The sequence below is a fragment of the Mytilus galloprovincialis genome, chromosome 11 (assembly GCF_965363235.1).
Source record: "Mytilus galloprovincialis chromosome 11, xbMytGall1.hap1.1, whole genome shotgun sequence".
Lineage (NCBI taxonomy): Eukaryota > Metazoa > Mollusca > Bivalvia > Mytilida > Mytilidae > Mytilus > Mytilus galloprovincialis.
This window is the reverse complement of record NC_134848.1, coordinates 1,555,419-1,570,596: the sequence shown is the minus strand read 5'-3', so window position 1 is coordinate 1,570,596 and position 15,178 is coordinate 1,555,419. Positions and strand designations below refer to the sequence as shown.

At 35.9% G+C, this 15,178-nt stretch overlaps 1 protein-coding gene across 1 annotated transcript in view; it reads left to right on the top strand.

The window, feature by feature from the left end:
- Positions 1-13,145, top strand: part of LOC143051531 (uncharacterized) — a 335,962-nt gene extending 322,817 nt beyond the window's left edge. Inside the window, exons 20-22 of the mRNA XM_076224422.1 lie at positions 318-644; positions 1,663-1,962; positions 10,326-13,145. Of these exons, the coding sequence (XP_076080537.1) occupies positions 318-644; positions 1,663-1,962; positions 10,326-10,732 (1,034 nt within the window). The 3' untranslated portion in view covers positions 10,733-13,145. The remainder of the gene's footprint in view (positions 1-317; positions 645-1,662; positions 1,963-10,325) is intronic.
- Positions 13,146-15,178: the final 2,033 nt, after the last annotated feature.

The window sequence follows — 15,178 nt, the reverse complement described above, 5'->3', positions numbered from 1 at the left end:
ATCATGATAATTATAAAATTACAATGAAGTAATGGGGGAAATATTTAGATCCAATTTTCAGTTTCAGCTATTGTCTCCTTTCCAGAGAGCATGAATTGAATGCAGAAACTGTATACATTAACATATTTAATTTTTAGTGCCAGCTGGAAAATAAATGCAAAGGTTTACCCTTGTGTCTCACAAGCATAACACGCATTTGACTGTCCAGGATAAACAATATTCCATTGTTTAAAAAAGCATTCAAGGTAAAACTGCAATATGAGTCTTTGATTAGTTTTGAATAATGCTCTGTAGATAAAATTGTTTTGTTATTCCAGGTATTCCTGATGATATTCTAGACTGTATTCCATCAGATGAAATTGTAGACAGATTAGCACCATTGATTGGCAATATAGTCTTCCAACTAGGAATAGAACTGGGACTTTCTGTAGAAGAGATAGAGAGTATCAAAGAGAAACGTGATCGTGATTTGACAGCACAGAATAAGGAAGTCTTGTTTGCATGGAGGAAAGACAGAACAGTGAAACCTACAATACGGGTACTTGAGCAAGCATTTGTAGATATTGGTAAAGGGGCAAGGTGTTTAAAGGAAGTTGTAAAAGATGTTGATCCAAATACACTTCAAGCTGTAGAAACATTTATAGGTAATACTACTATGAAAAAAGTCTGAGTAAATAAATAAGCACTTTAGGTAAAATTTAACTCATCTTATTAAATGAAAAACAAGGGAGTGAAATGGTTTTAATAAACTTCTACAAATACTTCAAACAGTAGATTCCATTTATTCAAAAGTTTTGAGGAAACTTAGTGTTGAAAAAAATCCTCTCCATTATATATCACATTAAGTAACAGTAGTTCTGGATTACTATAGCAATTTATATAGAAAAGTCTTTGGTTTATATTATGAGGGTGGATCATTTCCAGAAACCTAATTGTGAACTAACAAAAATCGTAAATCCAATGAAAAGCATATGAATAATAATGTAAAAAAGGAAACTACACAAAGACAATACAACAAAACATTACACAGGAAAGAATATTAAGTAACACAAAATCCGTGGTTGTTTTTGAGTGCTCCTGCAGTATCCTTGAATTCCCTTTATTGATATTTTTAGGACATTATTTTTTCATGTCCCCGGTACAAAATGTCGAAGGGCATATAAATTAACCCATGTCCGTCTGTCCGTCCGCCCGTCCGTCCGTCCGCCCATCCGTCCGTCCGGATTAGGATACATTGTTTGTCCGGCTGTCTTTTCCTACAGTTTTGGAGGTGCAACTTTAATATTTTGTGGGATGTTCACACATATAATGAAGGTGTGTAAGGCCACAGGATTTAGATTTTTTTGTAATATTCTGAAAATGGCAGGTAGTTGGACTTAATAATGCTTTTTGTACTAGCTGCATAGAGAAATCATGGTACGTCAGGCTATCTCCTCCTACAGTTTTGGAGGTACATCTTAAATATTTTGTAGGATGTTCATACACATAATGGAGGTGTGCATGGCATTTTTATTTCTTTTGAATACATAGTTTTTATACGTTCATTTACGGGACGTATTATGGTATACCGTTGTTCCTCTGTCCGTCTGTCCATCCATCCGTCGTCAACATGTCGGAAAATAACTCAAAAACGTTTTAACAAAATAATCTGCACATTTACAGATAGAATCAGAGAAAATGCAAGCAAAATCATACAGGACATTCAAGTCAGTCAGATTTTAGACCATATGATGACACATCTGGTGATATCAGCAGATGACAGACGCCGTATTGAACAAAATGCTGGACAAGATGATCAAAACAAAGCATTGCTTGATATTGTGGTTAAAAGGAGAGAACCTGTATATAGTGTGTTTGTTGATGGATTACGTAACTGTGGATACAAAGAGCTAGCAAATGATTTGAAATATAATTCTCAGGAAATGAGCCCAAGTACAACATCAGAACCTGCTGAAAATAAAGGTATAGTTAGTTTATGTTGTGTACACTTGCTCAGTTGCTTTTTTACTGTTTCTTTATTACGTTGGCACATTTGTATTTCAAATAATACCGCTGACAAATTATTATTCAAAGCAGCTTACTTTTAACCAATCATACTCATTTAAGCCCCCATCACACTAGACCAAGACCATGGAGATCGCATTACGATCTTTAAAAAAATAAGATCTCGGTGAGATCGTGGTATGGTCAGCTTGAATATTCAATATCTCATAGCGTGCATACCACGACCTTGCTACGATTCTGCTACAACAGTAACTCGTGTTAGTTAGATCTGGTCACACTCTTGCTACGTCTTATAAGACCTTACAACGACTCTCACGATCTCTATACGCTTCTACCCAGACCTTACAGTTCGCATTACGATCTTGATATTAGTCTACTACGATTGAAACATGACTCCACAACGTTGTCACTATGTTCTTCGTCCTATGAATAGCTTGACTTTTCTATTGTACACACCAGTTTCCTTGAGAAAACATGCCACTAAAGGTATCAAAAACTCTTAAAGGTTGTGGGGATAAAAGAAAAAGTCCGTAAAGAACTACAGGAACAAATAGAGCCAATATTACAGATTAAATTCAAAAAATCATTTGACACTGGGCAAACTCCTATGGACTGGAAACATGCCAGCATCGCTACAGTTTTTAAAAGGGGAGACACACATTACGCAGTAAATTACAGATCTACTTCATTAACTTTCATCTGTTGCTAGTTAATAGAACACATGGTTACAAAACATTTAATACACCACCTTGAAATAACCCAAATTGAGATGATCCAACTACGAGATGCTCGGTATACATGGTATATCTGCAATAAATACCACTTTACGAGTAGTGTTAGAAGCATGCTTACCACATTAAAATAACCATCACCAGCAGAACGTAGACTATGCACAAGATTGGTAATGATGTATAATATATCATACCATCTTGGTGCCATTCCATCTGACATACTCATTAAAATAGAACCCAGGAACTAGGAAAAACCATACACTCACATACAGGCATACATCTAACTACTCTTACAGAATTCATACTTTCCTTATACAATACCATTCATCGGAATCAGCGCCTTGTGGTACTTGTCCAGCGCACCACCTGTTAATACCGTCAGGAAACAGCTCACTTATTTCCTAGCATGAATTAAGATGGTATATAGTTATTTTCATTGCAATAAATAATTATATTTTGTTTAAATTGGGGTAAATTTTATATTCACTACGTTACACTTACCTGATAGGTTTACATAATTGGATATTCTCTCCGGTATTTGGTCTTATCTCGCTCAAGCGCTTAGCTGATCTTTTAAAAATCATCTACATCTATATCAGTTAAGCGCTTAGAACCTCAGTCTTCTTTCCGGCGAAAATCCAGCCGGTCGTGTTTTCGCTCTGAGAAAATACATTGAAATAATTAGTTTATGAGTTAAGAAGTATTAAATAAGTAATATTATGGCAGAAGTCGCTATGAACGGTTCAAATAGCGAGGACGACGTTTTGCAGGAACGTCCCAGTTTGTCAACTGACGCGAACGGAACGACAAAGATGGCGGCTCGTACTCGTTCTTCGTCTTCCTCTAAGAAGAGCAAAAGCAGGTCTACTAAGAAAAAGGACGACCAGCTAGACGCCTTAGAACAGAAATGGGAAAGCAAATTTGCCCAATTTGATTCAAGGTTAGATAAAATATTTAATTTTATGGAAACTAGTCAAAACCCTGGCACTTCGGGTGAGCAGGTACAAAATGTTTCTACTTGTAATCAACAGGATAGCGGCTCTTCGGGAGCGCGCAGACCTTTACAAGAAACACAAACTCCTGATGTAAATTTGCCTACAGATAATGAGGCAGAGGAAAATTTACATGGAGATGTTATGTCTCTGGCACCAGGCCGTTCAGAGAGACTAAACATTGGGTTATTCTCAGATGAAGAAGATGGGACTTCAATGAGAAGTGACAATGAAAACCATAATACTGTAGCTAGGTTCAGTAAATATTTAAAGTGTCAAGAAACTGAGGAAACAGACTCTGGTATTGACAATCTTAATCAGTTATTTGGTGACGACGCCAAAACTAAATCAGTTTCTAAGTCAGTTGGCCTTGTTTTAGACAAAAGTCAGATTGATATTCTTTCTGGATCATGGCATTGTGAAAAACCAGAAAAGATAACTGCATACAATGAGCAATATAAGTTGTGTTTCCCAGTTCATGAAAGTTCTGAAAAACATTTAGATATACCTAGTCTAGATAGCTTTACATCAGACCTACTAGTTAAAAAACATGGTCAAAAAGCTTTTACAGTTTCTAATAAGAAAAAGACTTTATATACACCTTTTCTAAAATCAGTAGAAAAATTGGCTTATCAAGGACAAGCTGCTGCTAAAATGGGTATTGTTTCATCGTCTTACATGCAACAGGCATTAGGTACATTATTAGAAACATTATTAGACAAAGAGGTGAATATGGATAGGGCAGTACAACAAGTACGTGATATCTTTGCTATGTCAACAAAAAGTGTTGATCAGGTTGCAAGAGCAGGTGCATTTCATCACCTTATTAGAAGAAAACTAGTAATGGAAGATACTGGGTTAAATGACATAAAGGAACTTAAAAATTCTTTAATTTCTTTACCACTTTCAAGCAGTGGAGTGTTCGGTGACAAGTTTGAACAAACCTTGAAAGATAGGATAGAAAAAGACAAACAACTTAAGGAATTGCTTCCTGAGTTACATATTGGAAATAAACCTACATCTTTTCTAGGTAAAAGAAAATACACTGCTTCTAATGATTGGCAAGCAAAACGTGTAAAACAAAATGTTAATCAGAAGAGTTTTAAATCAACTCCAAGTACTCAGCGTTCTTTTCAGAGAACTAGCACTGTTTCAAGACCTGACAAGAGTGAAAATAAGTTCGAGAAAGCAGGAACTAATTTTCGTCCCTCATGGGGCAACCAGGGAAAAAACCAACAAAGAAAATGACTATTTAAAGGTAAGCAATATCATGGCTTGTCATCCGGAGATACCTGTTGGGGGACGTCTAATTTATTTTCTGAAAAAATGGGAACAAATAACAGACGATCAATGGGTGCTTTCTGTAATAAAAGAGGGTTACAAACTGGAATTCTTAGAGATTCCAAAGAACACAGGAATAAAATACACCTGTGTATCTGCAAAAGATCTAGATATTTTAGATACAGAAGTAAGAGAGTTAGTACAAAAAGAAGCTGTAGAATATGTACCTCTGAACGAAATAGAAAACGGTTTTTACAGCACATTTTTTCTTGTCCCCAAGAAAACAGGGGACATGAGACCAGTAATAAATTTAAAACCCCTCAACAAGTATCTCCGAAAACAACATTTCAAAATGGATTCCCTTTCTACAGTTCTCAATCTGGTGAAACAAGGAGATTGGGGAATCAGTCTGGACTTAAAGGACGCATATTTACATGTCCCAATTTACAAAACACACAAGAAATATCTGAGGTTTTGTCTAAAAAACGGGAGAGCTCTTCAGTTCAAGGCTCTACCTTTCGGTCCAACCTCAGCCCCAAGAGTTTTTACAAAAATTGTGGCAGTAGTAGCTGCCCATTTAAGGTCAAGGGGCATAAGACTGGTTGTCTATCTAGACGACTGGTTCCTTCTGAATCAGGAAAAAAGTCAATTAATATTAGATCGAGATTTAGTACTCAATCTCCTTGTCGAACTAGGATTCATAATAAACTTAAAAAAGTCCACTTTGGATCCATCACAACAGATAACATACTTAGGGGCAATGTTTCTCTTGAATCTGGGAATCGTTTTGCCAACAGAGGAAAGAACGTCAAAATTAATAGCCTCATCCCAGGCAATGATCCTTCAAAATCAAGTAATAGCCAGAGATTTTCTTCACCTTTTAGGGATAATGTCATCCTGCTTAGAAATAATTCCCAATGCAAGATTACACATGAGACCTGTTCAAATACATCTGTTAAAATTTTGGAAACCAGTTTCTCAGGATCTGGAGTTCAAAGTCCCAATTACTGCACATCTAAGAAGCCATCTAAAATGGTGGTTAGATCAAACCAACATAAAAAAGGGGAGATCATTGAAACATTGGGAAACCCATGCCACTATGACAACGGATGCCTCAACATCAGTGGGTTGGGGAGGTCACATGGGGACTCAGATAGCACAAGGAACCTGGAATCTATCAGAGAAAAAACTCCATATCAACTGCTTAGAAATGGAAGCAGTGATAAGAACGATAAAACACTTCTTATCCCAATTGAGGGGGAAAAATGTATTAATACGTTGCGACAACTCAACAGTGGTACAATACATCAATCGTCAAGGGGGGACCAAATCAATGATTCTATGTCTAAAAACTTGGGAATTATGGAATTTGGCAATCGATCATCAGATTCAATTGAAAGCAGCCCACATTGCGGGCAAAGCAAACATTCTAGCGGATTTATTGTCGAGAAACAAAATAAGACACACAGAATGGACACTAGAAAAATCTGTAGTACAAAAAATATTCCTAAAGCTAGGGTCACCAAAAATAGATCTGTTTGCATCAATCCACAACAAACAAACTCAGATTTTTTGCACGTGGTTTCCTCACAATCAAGCTTATGCTCTAGACGCACTGTCAATTCCATGGCAGAATCTGTTCGGGTATGCATATCCCCCAATATGCCTAATACCAAAAATTCTACAACACATGTCCCAGTACAGGTGTCAAATTCTTCTAATAGCACCACATTGGCCAAGAAGACCTTGGTACCCAGACCTGTTGAAATTACTAGTAGATTACCCTTTAAAAATTCCAATCGGAAACAATCTTTTACACCAGCCGGAATCACGGATTTATCATCCAAATCCAGAAATATTCAATCTAACTGTATGGCCTCTATCAACAGACTCTTTAAAAAGAGAGGCTTTTCTAAGGACACTAGACAATTATTGTCTGCCTCATGGAGGGCAGGAACGCAAAAAGATTATTCTGGCAAATTCACTAAATTCTGTAGCTGGTGTAATGAAAGGGAAATTGATCCCTATACTGCCTCTTTGACAGAGGTAGCAGATTTTTTGACAGGTCTGTTTACTAAGGGACTTCAATATAGAACAATAGCTGGATATAGGTCCATGTTATCTACAGTCTTACCGCCTATAGAAAAAATTCCTGTAGGCCAACATCCATACATAATAAGACTTTTAAAAGGTGTATTCAATTCAAGACCACCTAAAATTAAACTTTTACCGGAATGGGATCTTTTGAAAGTTTTAGACATGTTACAAAAAAGTCCATTTGAACCAATGAAAAACAGTGTTTTAAAATATGTTACTTGGAAAACTATTTTCTTATTTGCTATTACTACTTTCAGACGCTGTAGTGATCTTCAAGCATTGAGAATAGGAGATGGTAATATTAGTGTACATAGTACTGGTGTGTTTTTCATTAGAGAAGGCCTTTCAAAGCAGGATCGTCCTGGACATAATGGTTCAAAAATATTTGTTCCAAGTTTTAAGGACAACAAATTATTGAATCCCAAAAGGTCATTGTTTTATTATTTGAAAATGACGGATAACTTCCGTAATTGTGACAGAAGTAACAGTAAACTGTTTTTAAGTGTAAATAGTCCGCACAACCCGGTCTCTAGTCAGACAATTTCGAATTGGATTGTCCAAACCATCCAAATGGCATATAATGACAAAAACAAGTCTGTCAAGGCGCATAGTACAAGAGCTATTGGTCCTTCATGGGCCCTATTTAATGGTTCATCTATGAAATCCATCATGGAAGCAGCAGACTGGAGTAGAGAGTCTACTTTCACGAAATTCTATTTGAGAAATCTAGAACCAAGCGTTTTATCTTAATCGTTGAATAAGAAAAAAGAAAGAAAAAATATATAAAAATAAACATTAAAAAAATATTGTACATTCATGTATATAATATATAGATATTGAAATCCTCATTTCCGACGAGATGCGATGGAATTTTAGATGATGAATATAGACTACAAAGTGTTTGAATGATAGAAAAACAGAATATTCATTATAGTATTAGTGTAAATAATAGATGAATTTTAAATGGAGAAGAGGAGGAGTGATTTTATTGTTTTAAAAATGTACAGTGTATATATATAAATTGAACAAGAAATTACTACCAACCACAGAACAAAGTACTGCTTTGAACTCTGGATGTATCCAATAATTATGTAAACCTATCAGGTAAGTGTAACGTAGTGAATATAAAATTATATAATTTGGTTCACAAATTTGAATTTTGTGAACGGAGTTACACTTACCTGATATACTACCCACCTCCTCCCCTCAGTAATTTCTTTTGGTGAATTCAGCTGGATTTTCGCCGGAGAAAACTGAGGTTCTAAGCGCTTAACTGATATAGATGTAGATGATTTTTAAAAGATCAGCTAAGCGCTTGAGCGAGATAAGACCAAATACCGGAGAGAATATCCAATTATGTAAACCTATCAGGTAAGTGTAACTCCGTTCACAAAATTCAAATTTGTGAACCAAATTATATAATTTTATCAATAGTCCACGTATGCGACAAAATATTATAATCAGATGTCGATAGAATATTGTATACCAACGAAGAAGAAGAACAGAATGATGTCGTGCAATTATCGAGGCAAGGATGTGTGAAAAACAGGACATAGTAGCTGTGTATTATTGTCTTCCACATTGTAGTATAATCGTACAGTAGTAGAAGTATAATAAAGTTGTAATGAAATCAGTATAGTTGCAGTGAAATCGTAGTAAGGTCGCCACGAAATATTTTCCATTCCCTTATGAAAAGAGAAACATTGCGGTAAGGTTGCAGCAAACTAATGTGGCAATCTTTTTAGTTAGTTAGATGACTTGAAAGTTGTTCACCAGTATTCGCTGCTAGCAGCGACCTTTCGGCAAACGAATGTAAAAGTTTGCCGCAAACACTAAGCTTTCTTAAAATTGAAGGAACTTTGTAAACAGACTTTACAACAGGCCCAACGTTTGCTGGAACTTGCCCGCAAACTTTATTGCATTCCTTTACCATTATATGTAGCTTACTTCCAATACTGAGCATGCTCCATGCACTTAAACAGACTCCCTGCTTCTTTATATTGGAAATAGGAGGGAAGTTATTGTTTGTGTTTTCATGTAAAAAGTAATGGATGTTATATAAAGTAGATGTCTGAGTTAATATGTGATTCAAATAGTTCCTGGAACAGGCCATGCATCATTGATCATCACTTTGTAAGTCATTTTAGACACCAATTTGCATGTTAATTTGCTGTTATTGATACCAAATTTGTGGAAAAGGGCCCCAATTTGATGAAAATAACAGTTGTGTTACACCCTAACTGCCCTTAGAGAAATATAATTACAATTGTAAAATTGAACTTTGTGGATTAAATGATGTTTTGCAAGAATTGTCTTCTTAGGGTTAAAATATTGTAATTCTTCATTGTTTTTATAAATCAAATTTGATTAATTTGTTAAATAATTGTATGCTTATATTTGTATTTATAGTATACCTGTTGTAGTGCCTAAATCCCAGTAAATTCTCCATTATAAAAACAGATGTATTCTTGATGTTTGTTCATACATATGAATCTATTAATCAGCTCATTCTAAATTCTGCACTGAGTAATTTAACTCATGTACATTGATGTATACATGTTCCCAATTTAGTTTTTCTGGGAGTCTTTTGTGGTCACAATTTGTATTTCTCCCTTTCACATTTCTTTAAAACTGAAATTGTTATCAGCAGGTAAATAACAGGTAAATAACAGTTGGTTATAATTAATTCATACAATTCAAATGTTTATCCCTATGTGCATCATTTGAATGAGACGTACAAAAAAAGCATTAAAAGGAAGGATTAGCATATTTGATTTGCCAGAGGTTCACCAAAAACTATGCAAGGCTTTGTAAGTTTGCCGGAGGTTCACCATAAAAGGTTGCCAAAAGTTCGCCACATGTCTGATCTATCATTTTTTTCATGATCATCTAACAACTTAGTATTTTAACAGTGCGATCATTTGTAATTTATGTCATGTTTTATGTATTTACAGGAACATTTATGAAGTTGTTACGTTGTTTACTTTATAGTTCAGTCATATTAAATCACTTTCGATAATGATCTTCTGGACAAAGTAAATGCTTCTGACATACATCTTTGTATTTTCATTAGTTGAAAGTCAGTGTTGACACTCCTATTATAAATAAATCACCCAGTGTTGCTTTGTTTTATTCCACACTATACCGGGTTATTTTTATTATCACCACCTTGTGATTTCTGGAAATCTTATATTAAATGAAATATTCTATATTTTTGTAGGATTATCAGATAGGACGGTTCCATTGTTTAAAATTCGTCTGCAGAAAAATTATTCAGATATCATTACCAGCGTAAAGCATGATATAATAGTAGATCATTTGATATCATGTGATGTATTGACATTTGGGGATTGTCAAAAGATAAATGCGTGTCCATCACAAGAGCAAAAGAATAGACAGTTAATGGACATACTTTTGCATGGAAATGAAAATGGATTTACCGAATTTCTCAACGCTCTACGAAATGACTCTGCATATGCAGATCTAGCAAATAGAATAGCATCCACAGAAGTTACAAGCACAGATAGATCAAACATTCAGAGTTGTTACAATACATATAAAAGGAAATATGGACTGAATGTACAAGAGACAACAACCTTGCTGCCCAAAAAACCTAAAGAGAATTAGAGATGAACAATTGTTCAGGGAAATATCCTTTTGGGTAAAACTGTTGTTCATGTTTACTATACAATATGGGTTTTGCCCATTTTTTTATTGCCATACAATGACCTCTAGATGCTTACATTAACTCAATTTGTTTTTTTTTTTTGGTTCATAGTTGTCTCATTGACCATCATACCACATCTTTAATTTGTCTTGCACTTCAATAATGCAATATAGGTAAAACTGGTGAATTATAAAGCCAGTGATTTTGTTACGTCAAATTGATTAACACGTTTTATTAATTTGTTTCACTGACGCAATGCTTATTTTTTGAAATTTTAGCTGTACCTGTAGAAATATTTCAACTAACGAGATATTTGATTCTTATTTGTACTGACATATTTTTCTAGGCGCTCATGAATACTGATTGCTCCCTTTTCAACAGATAAGTCTTAGGATACATTTATTTTTCAAGGTTTTCAAATTTGCATTGTTCTTGCAAGTTTTCATCAAATATACTTACAATAATATATTGTTATCGCATATATGACAGATAAAAATGTTTGTCAAGTTTAGAAGCTTCGCTATTGGTAAGTCATTTTAAATGGAATCGCTTTTGGTAAATTGATGCATTTGGTATGCAGCTGTAGAAGTTTTAGCAGGTCTCATTTCCACCAGTTTAAAACAAATCACTTATGGTATGGTAATTATATTTGGTATGCAGTTGTAATTACATTTATAAATCTAATTTGAATGGTTGCATGTTGATAAGTTTGTCCCCCACCCGCCCCCCTCCACTCCCTTTCATGGACCAGTGTGTATGGAATTCGTCAGTTTATGAGGAACCAATCGTGGTATAACATCAATAATGTTGCTTTGCAGTTGTATAAAAAAAATTGTCACTTCTCATGTCCTTGGAGATTTGTTTTTTACTCTTGAGTACATTGACTTTGAACGTTTTGCAAAATTAAAACATTAAAGTGTTGAGTTTAGTTTAATTTTGCATTATTGCATGAAGATCCGACACAGGTGAGGCATATTATCTCTGTGTAAACAGTTTATATGTTCAATAGTTTAATACACGACTTAAAATAATTTTTGTCTCCATGACACAGTATTTCGCTAGTCGTAATTGTTTATTGTTAGTCAAAATCAGGCCGTGTGTTTTCATTTTTTTTATTTTCAACATTTTGTCTTCTTAAGGACTTGTATAGCTTATTACGGTATGGACTTTGGTCATTTATGAAAACCGCAAGGTCATATGTAGCTGGTCGAGTCTTTTGGTTGGTCTGTGGTATATAGAAGTTATTTTATTGACATTGGCAAACATACTACTTTGACATAATCTAAAATAAGATCTTCCATTACATAATTGTTTTTCTTTTAACTTGATTATCTTACATAAGGTCATAAAAATTACATGTAGTGATTTTTTAACAGATAGAATAACTTTGACGAAAACTATGTTCACCTCCAATTTCATCAAGTAAACGTTAAATACAGTTTTCTAAATGTATGACAATACTAACAAGACTATGATGTACAGTCATTGTAATAAAAAGTAACAAGAACACTGACTAACAGATAAAAGGAAAAAATATTAAAGACAAAAGTTTTTATATTCAAGACTATAAAGTACAGTCATTGTAAAAAAAAAGTAACAAGAACACTGACTAACAGATAAAAGGAAAAAATATTAAAGACAAAAGTTTTTATTTTCAAGACTATTTCTGAAAATAATTTTGCATTTTTAGGAATGATGCATTTGGGAAGCATGTTTATGTCTACGGATATTGGTCCTCAGAAATCTTAGGGATAAAACGATATTCCAATATGGAAGCAAAATTATGAATATTTAAAATGTTGACTTACTGAAACTTTAATTATAAGTGAGACAGTAGGCTCTTCAAAATGAAAGATTCATTTTACTGAAACTTGAGGAAAAACTTGTATATTAAAACAACATTAGAAGAAAAAGTTCAAAATTAGTAATGCTTACAGAAGACATTATCAGATTAAGTGTTGTTGTTTGCAATAAAATTATTCAGCTTTTATCAAAATAAATGTTGACAATAGTGTATAGTGTATGTTATGTTGACAATAGTATATAGTGTATGTAATGTTGACAATAGTGTATAGTGTATGTTATGTTGACAATAGTATATAGTGTATGTAATGTTGACAATAGTATATAGTGTATGTAATGATTGTTGTTGAATGCCATGATATCAATACATTTTATCATAATCAATATAATATTCCATAACAATGTTATTCCTGTATACCAATTAATGTGACCATAATAGATGCTGTATGTCAAAATAGATGTTGTTCGCAATAAACGCTGTATGTTGTGATATATGTTGTATACCATGACGTATTTTGTTTGTCTTGTAGATGATGTATGCCATGATATATTAAAATGTTACAAACATGATTAAGACCCATTCAGTCTTCAGGGCTCAGGGCTTGTTTACACGTACCCTGTCGACACACCTGGTCTTGAGGACTTGGAGTTGATGTGATTCCCTCAGGGCTTGTTTACACATACCCTGTCGACACACCTGGTCTTGCTGATTTTGGATTTGATGTGATTCCCTCAGGGCTTGTTTACACGTACCCTGTCGAAACACATGGTCTTGAGGATTTGGAGTTGATGTGATTCCCTCAGGGCTTGTTTACACGTACCCTGTCGATACACCTAGTCTTGCTGATTTTGGAGTTGATGTGATTCCCCAGGGCTTGTTTACACGTACCCTGTCGATACACCTGGTCTTGCTGATTTTGGAGTTGATGTGATTCCCTCAGGGCTTGTTTACACGTACCCTGACGACACACCTAGTCTTTCTGATTTTGGAGTTGATGTGATTCCCTCAGGGCTTGTTTACACCTACCCTGACGACACACCTAGTCCTATTGATTTTTGAGTTTATGTGATTCCCTCAGGCCCTCAGGGCTTGTTTACACGTACCCTGTCTATACACCTGGTCTTGAAGATTTGGAGTTGATGTGATTCCCTCAGGCCCTCAGGTCTTGTTTACACGTACCCTGTCGACACACTGGTCTTGATGATTTTGAATTTGATGTGATTCCCTCTGGGCTTGTTTACATGTACCCTGTCGACACACCTGGTCCTATTGATTTTGGAGTTGATGTGATTCCCTCAAGGCTTGTTTACACGTACCCTGTCAATACACCTGGTCTTGAGGATTTGGAGTTGATGTGATTCCCTCAGGGCTTGTTTACACGTACCCTGTCGACACACCTGGTCTTGCTGATTTTGAAGTTGATGTGATTCCGCCAGGGCTTGTTTACACGTACCCTGACGACACACCTAGTCCTATTGATTTTGGAGTTTATGTGATTCCCTCAGCCCTCAGGGCTTGTTTACACGTACACTGTCAATACACCTGGTCTTGAGGATTTGGAGTTGATGTGATTCCCTCAGGTCTTGTTTACACGTACCCTGTCGACACACCTGGTCTTGCTGATTTTGGAGTTGATGTGATTCCCTCAGGGCTTGTTTACACGTACCCTGTCGACACACCTGGTCTTGCTGATTTTGGAGTTGATGTGATTCCCTCTGGGCTTGTTTGCATGTACCCTGTCGACACACCTGGTCCTATTGATTTTGGAGTTGATGTGATTCCCTCAAGGCTTGTTTACACGTACCCTGTCAATACACCTGGTCTTGAGGATTTGGAGTTGATGTGATTCCCTCAGGGCTTGTTTACACGTACCCTGTCGATACACCTAGTCTTGCTGATTTTGGAGTTGATGTGATTCCCTCAGGGCTTGTTTACACGTACCCTGACGACACACCTGGTCTTGCTGATTTTGGAGTTGATGTGATTCCCTCGGGGCTTGTTTACACGTACCCTGTCGATACACCTAGTCTTGCTGATTTTGGAGTTGATGTGATTCCCTCACGGCTTGTTTACACGTACCCTGACGACACACCTAGTCTTTCTGATTTTGGAGTTGATGTGATTCCCTCAGGGCTTGTTTGCACGTACCCTGTCAATATACCTGGTCTTGAGGATTTGGAGTTGATGTGATTCCCTCAGGGCTTGTTTACACGTGCTTTGTCGATACACCTGGTTTTGAGGATTTGGAGTTGATGTGATTCCCTCAGGGGTTGTTTACACGTACCCTGTCGATACACCTAGTCTTGCTGATTTTGGAGTTGTGTGATTCCCTCAGGGCTTGTTTACACGTACCCTGACGACACACCTAGTCTTGCTGATTTTGGAATTGATGTGATTCCCTCAGGGCTTGTTTACACGTGCCCTGTCAATACACCTGGTCTTGAGGATTTGGAGTTGATGTGATTCCCTCAGGTCTTGTTTACACGTACCCTGTCGACACACCTAGTCTTGCTGATTTTGGAGTTGATGTGATTCCCTCTGGGCTTGTTTACACGTACCCTGTCGACACACCTAGTCTTGCTGATTTTGGAGTTGATGTGAT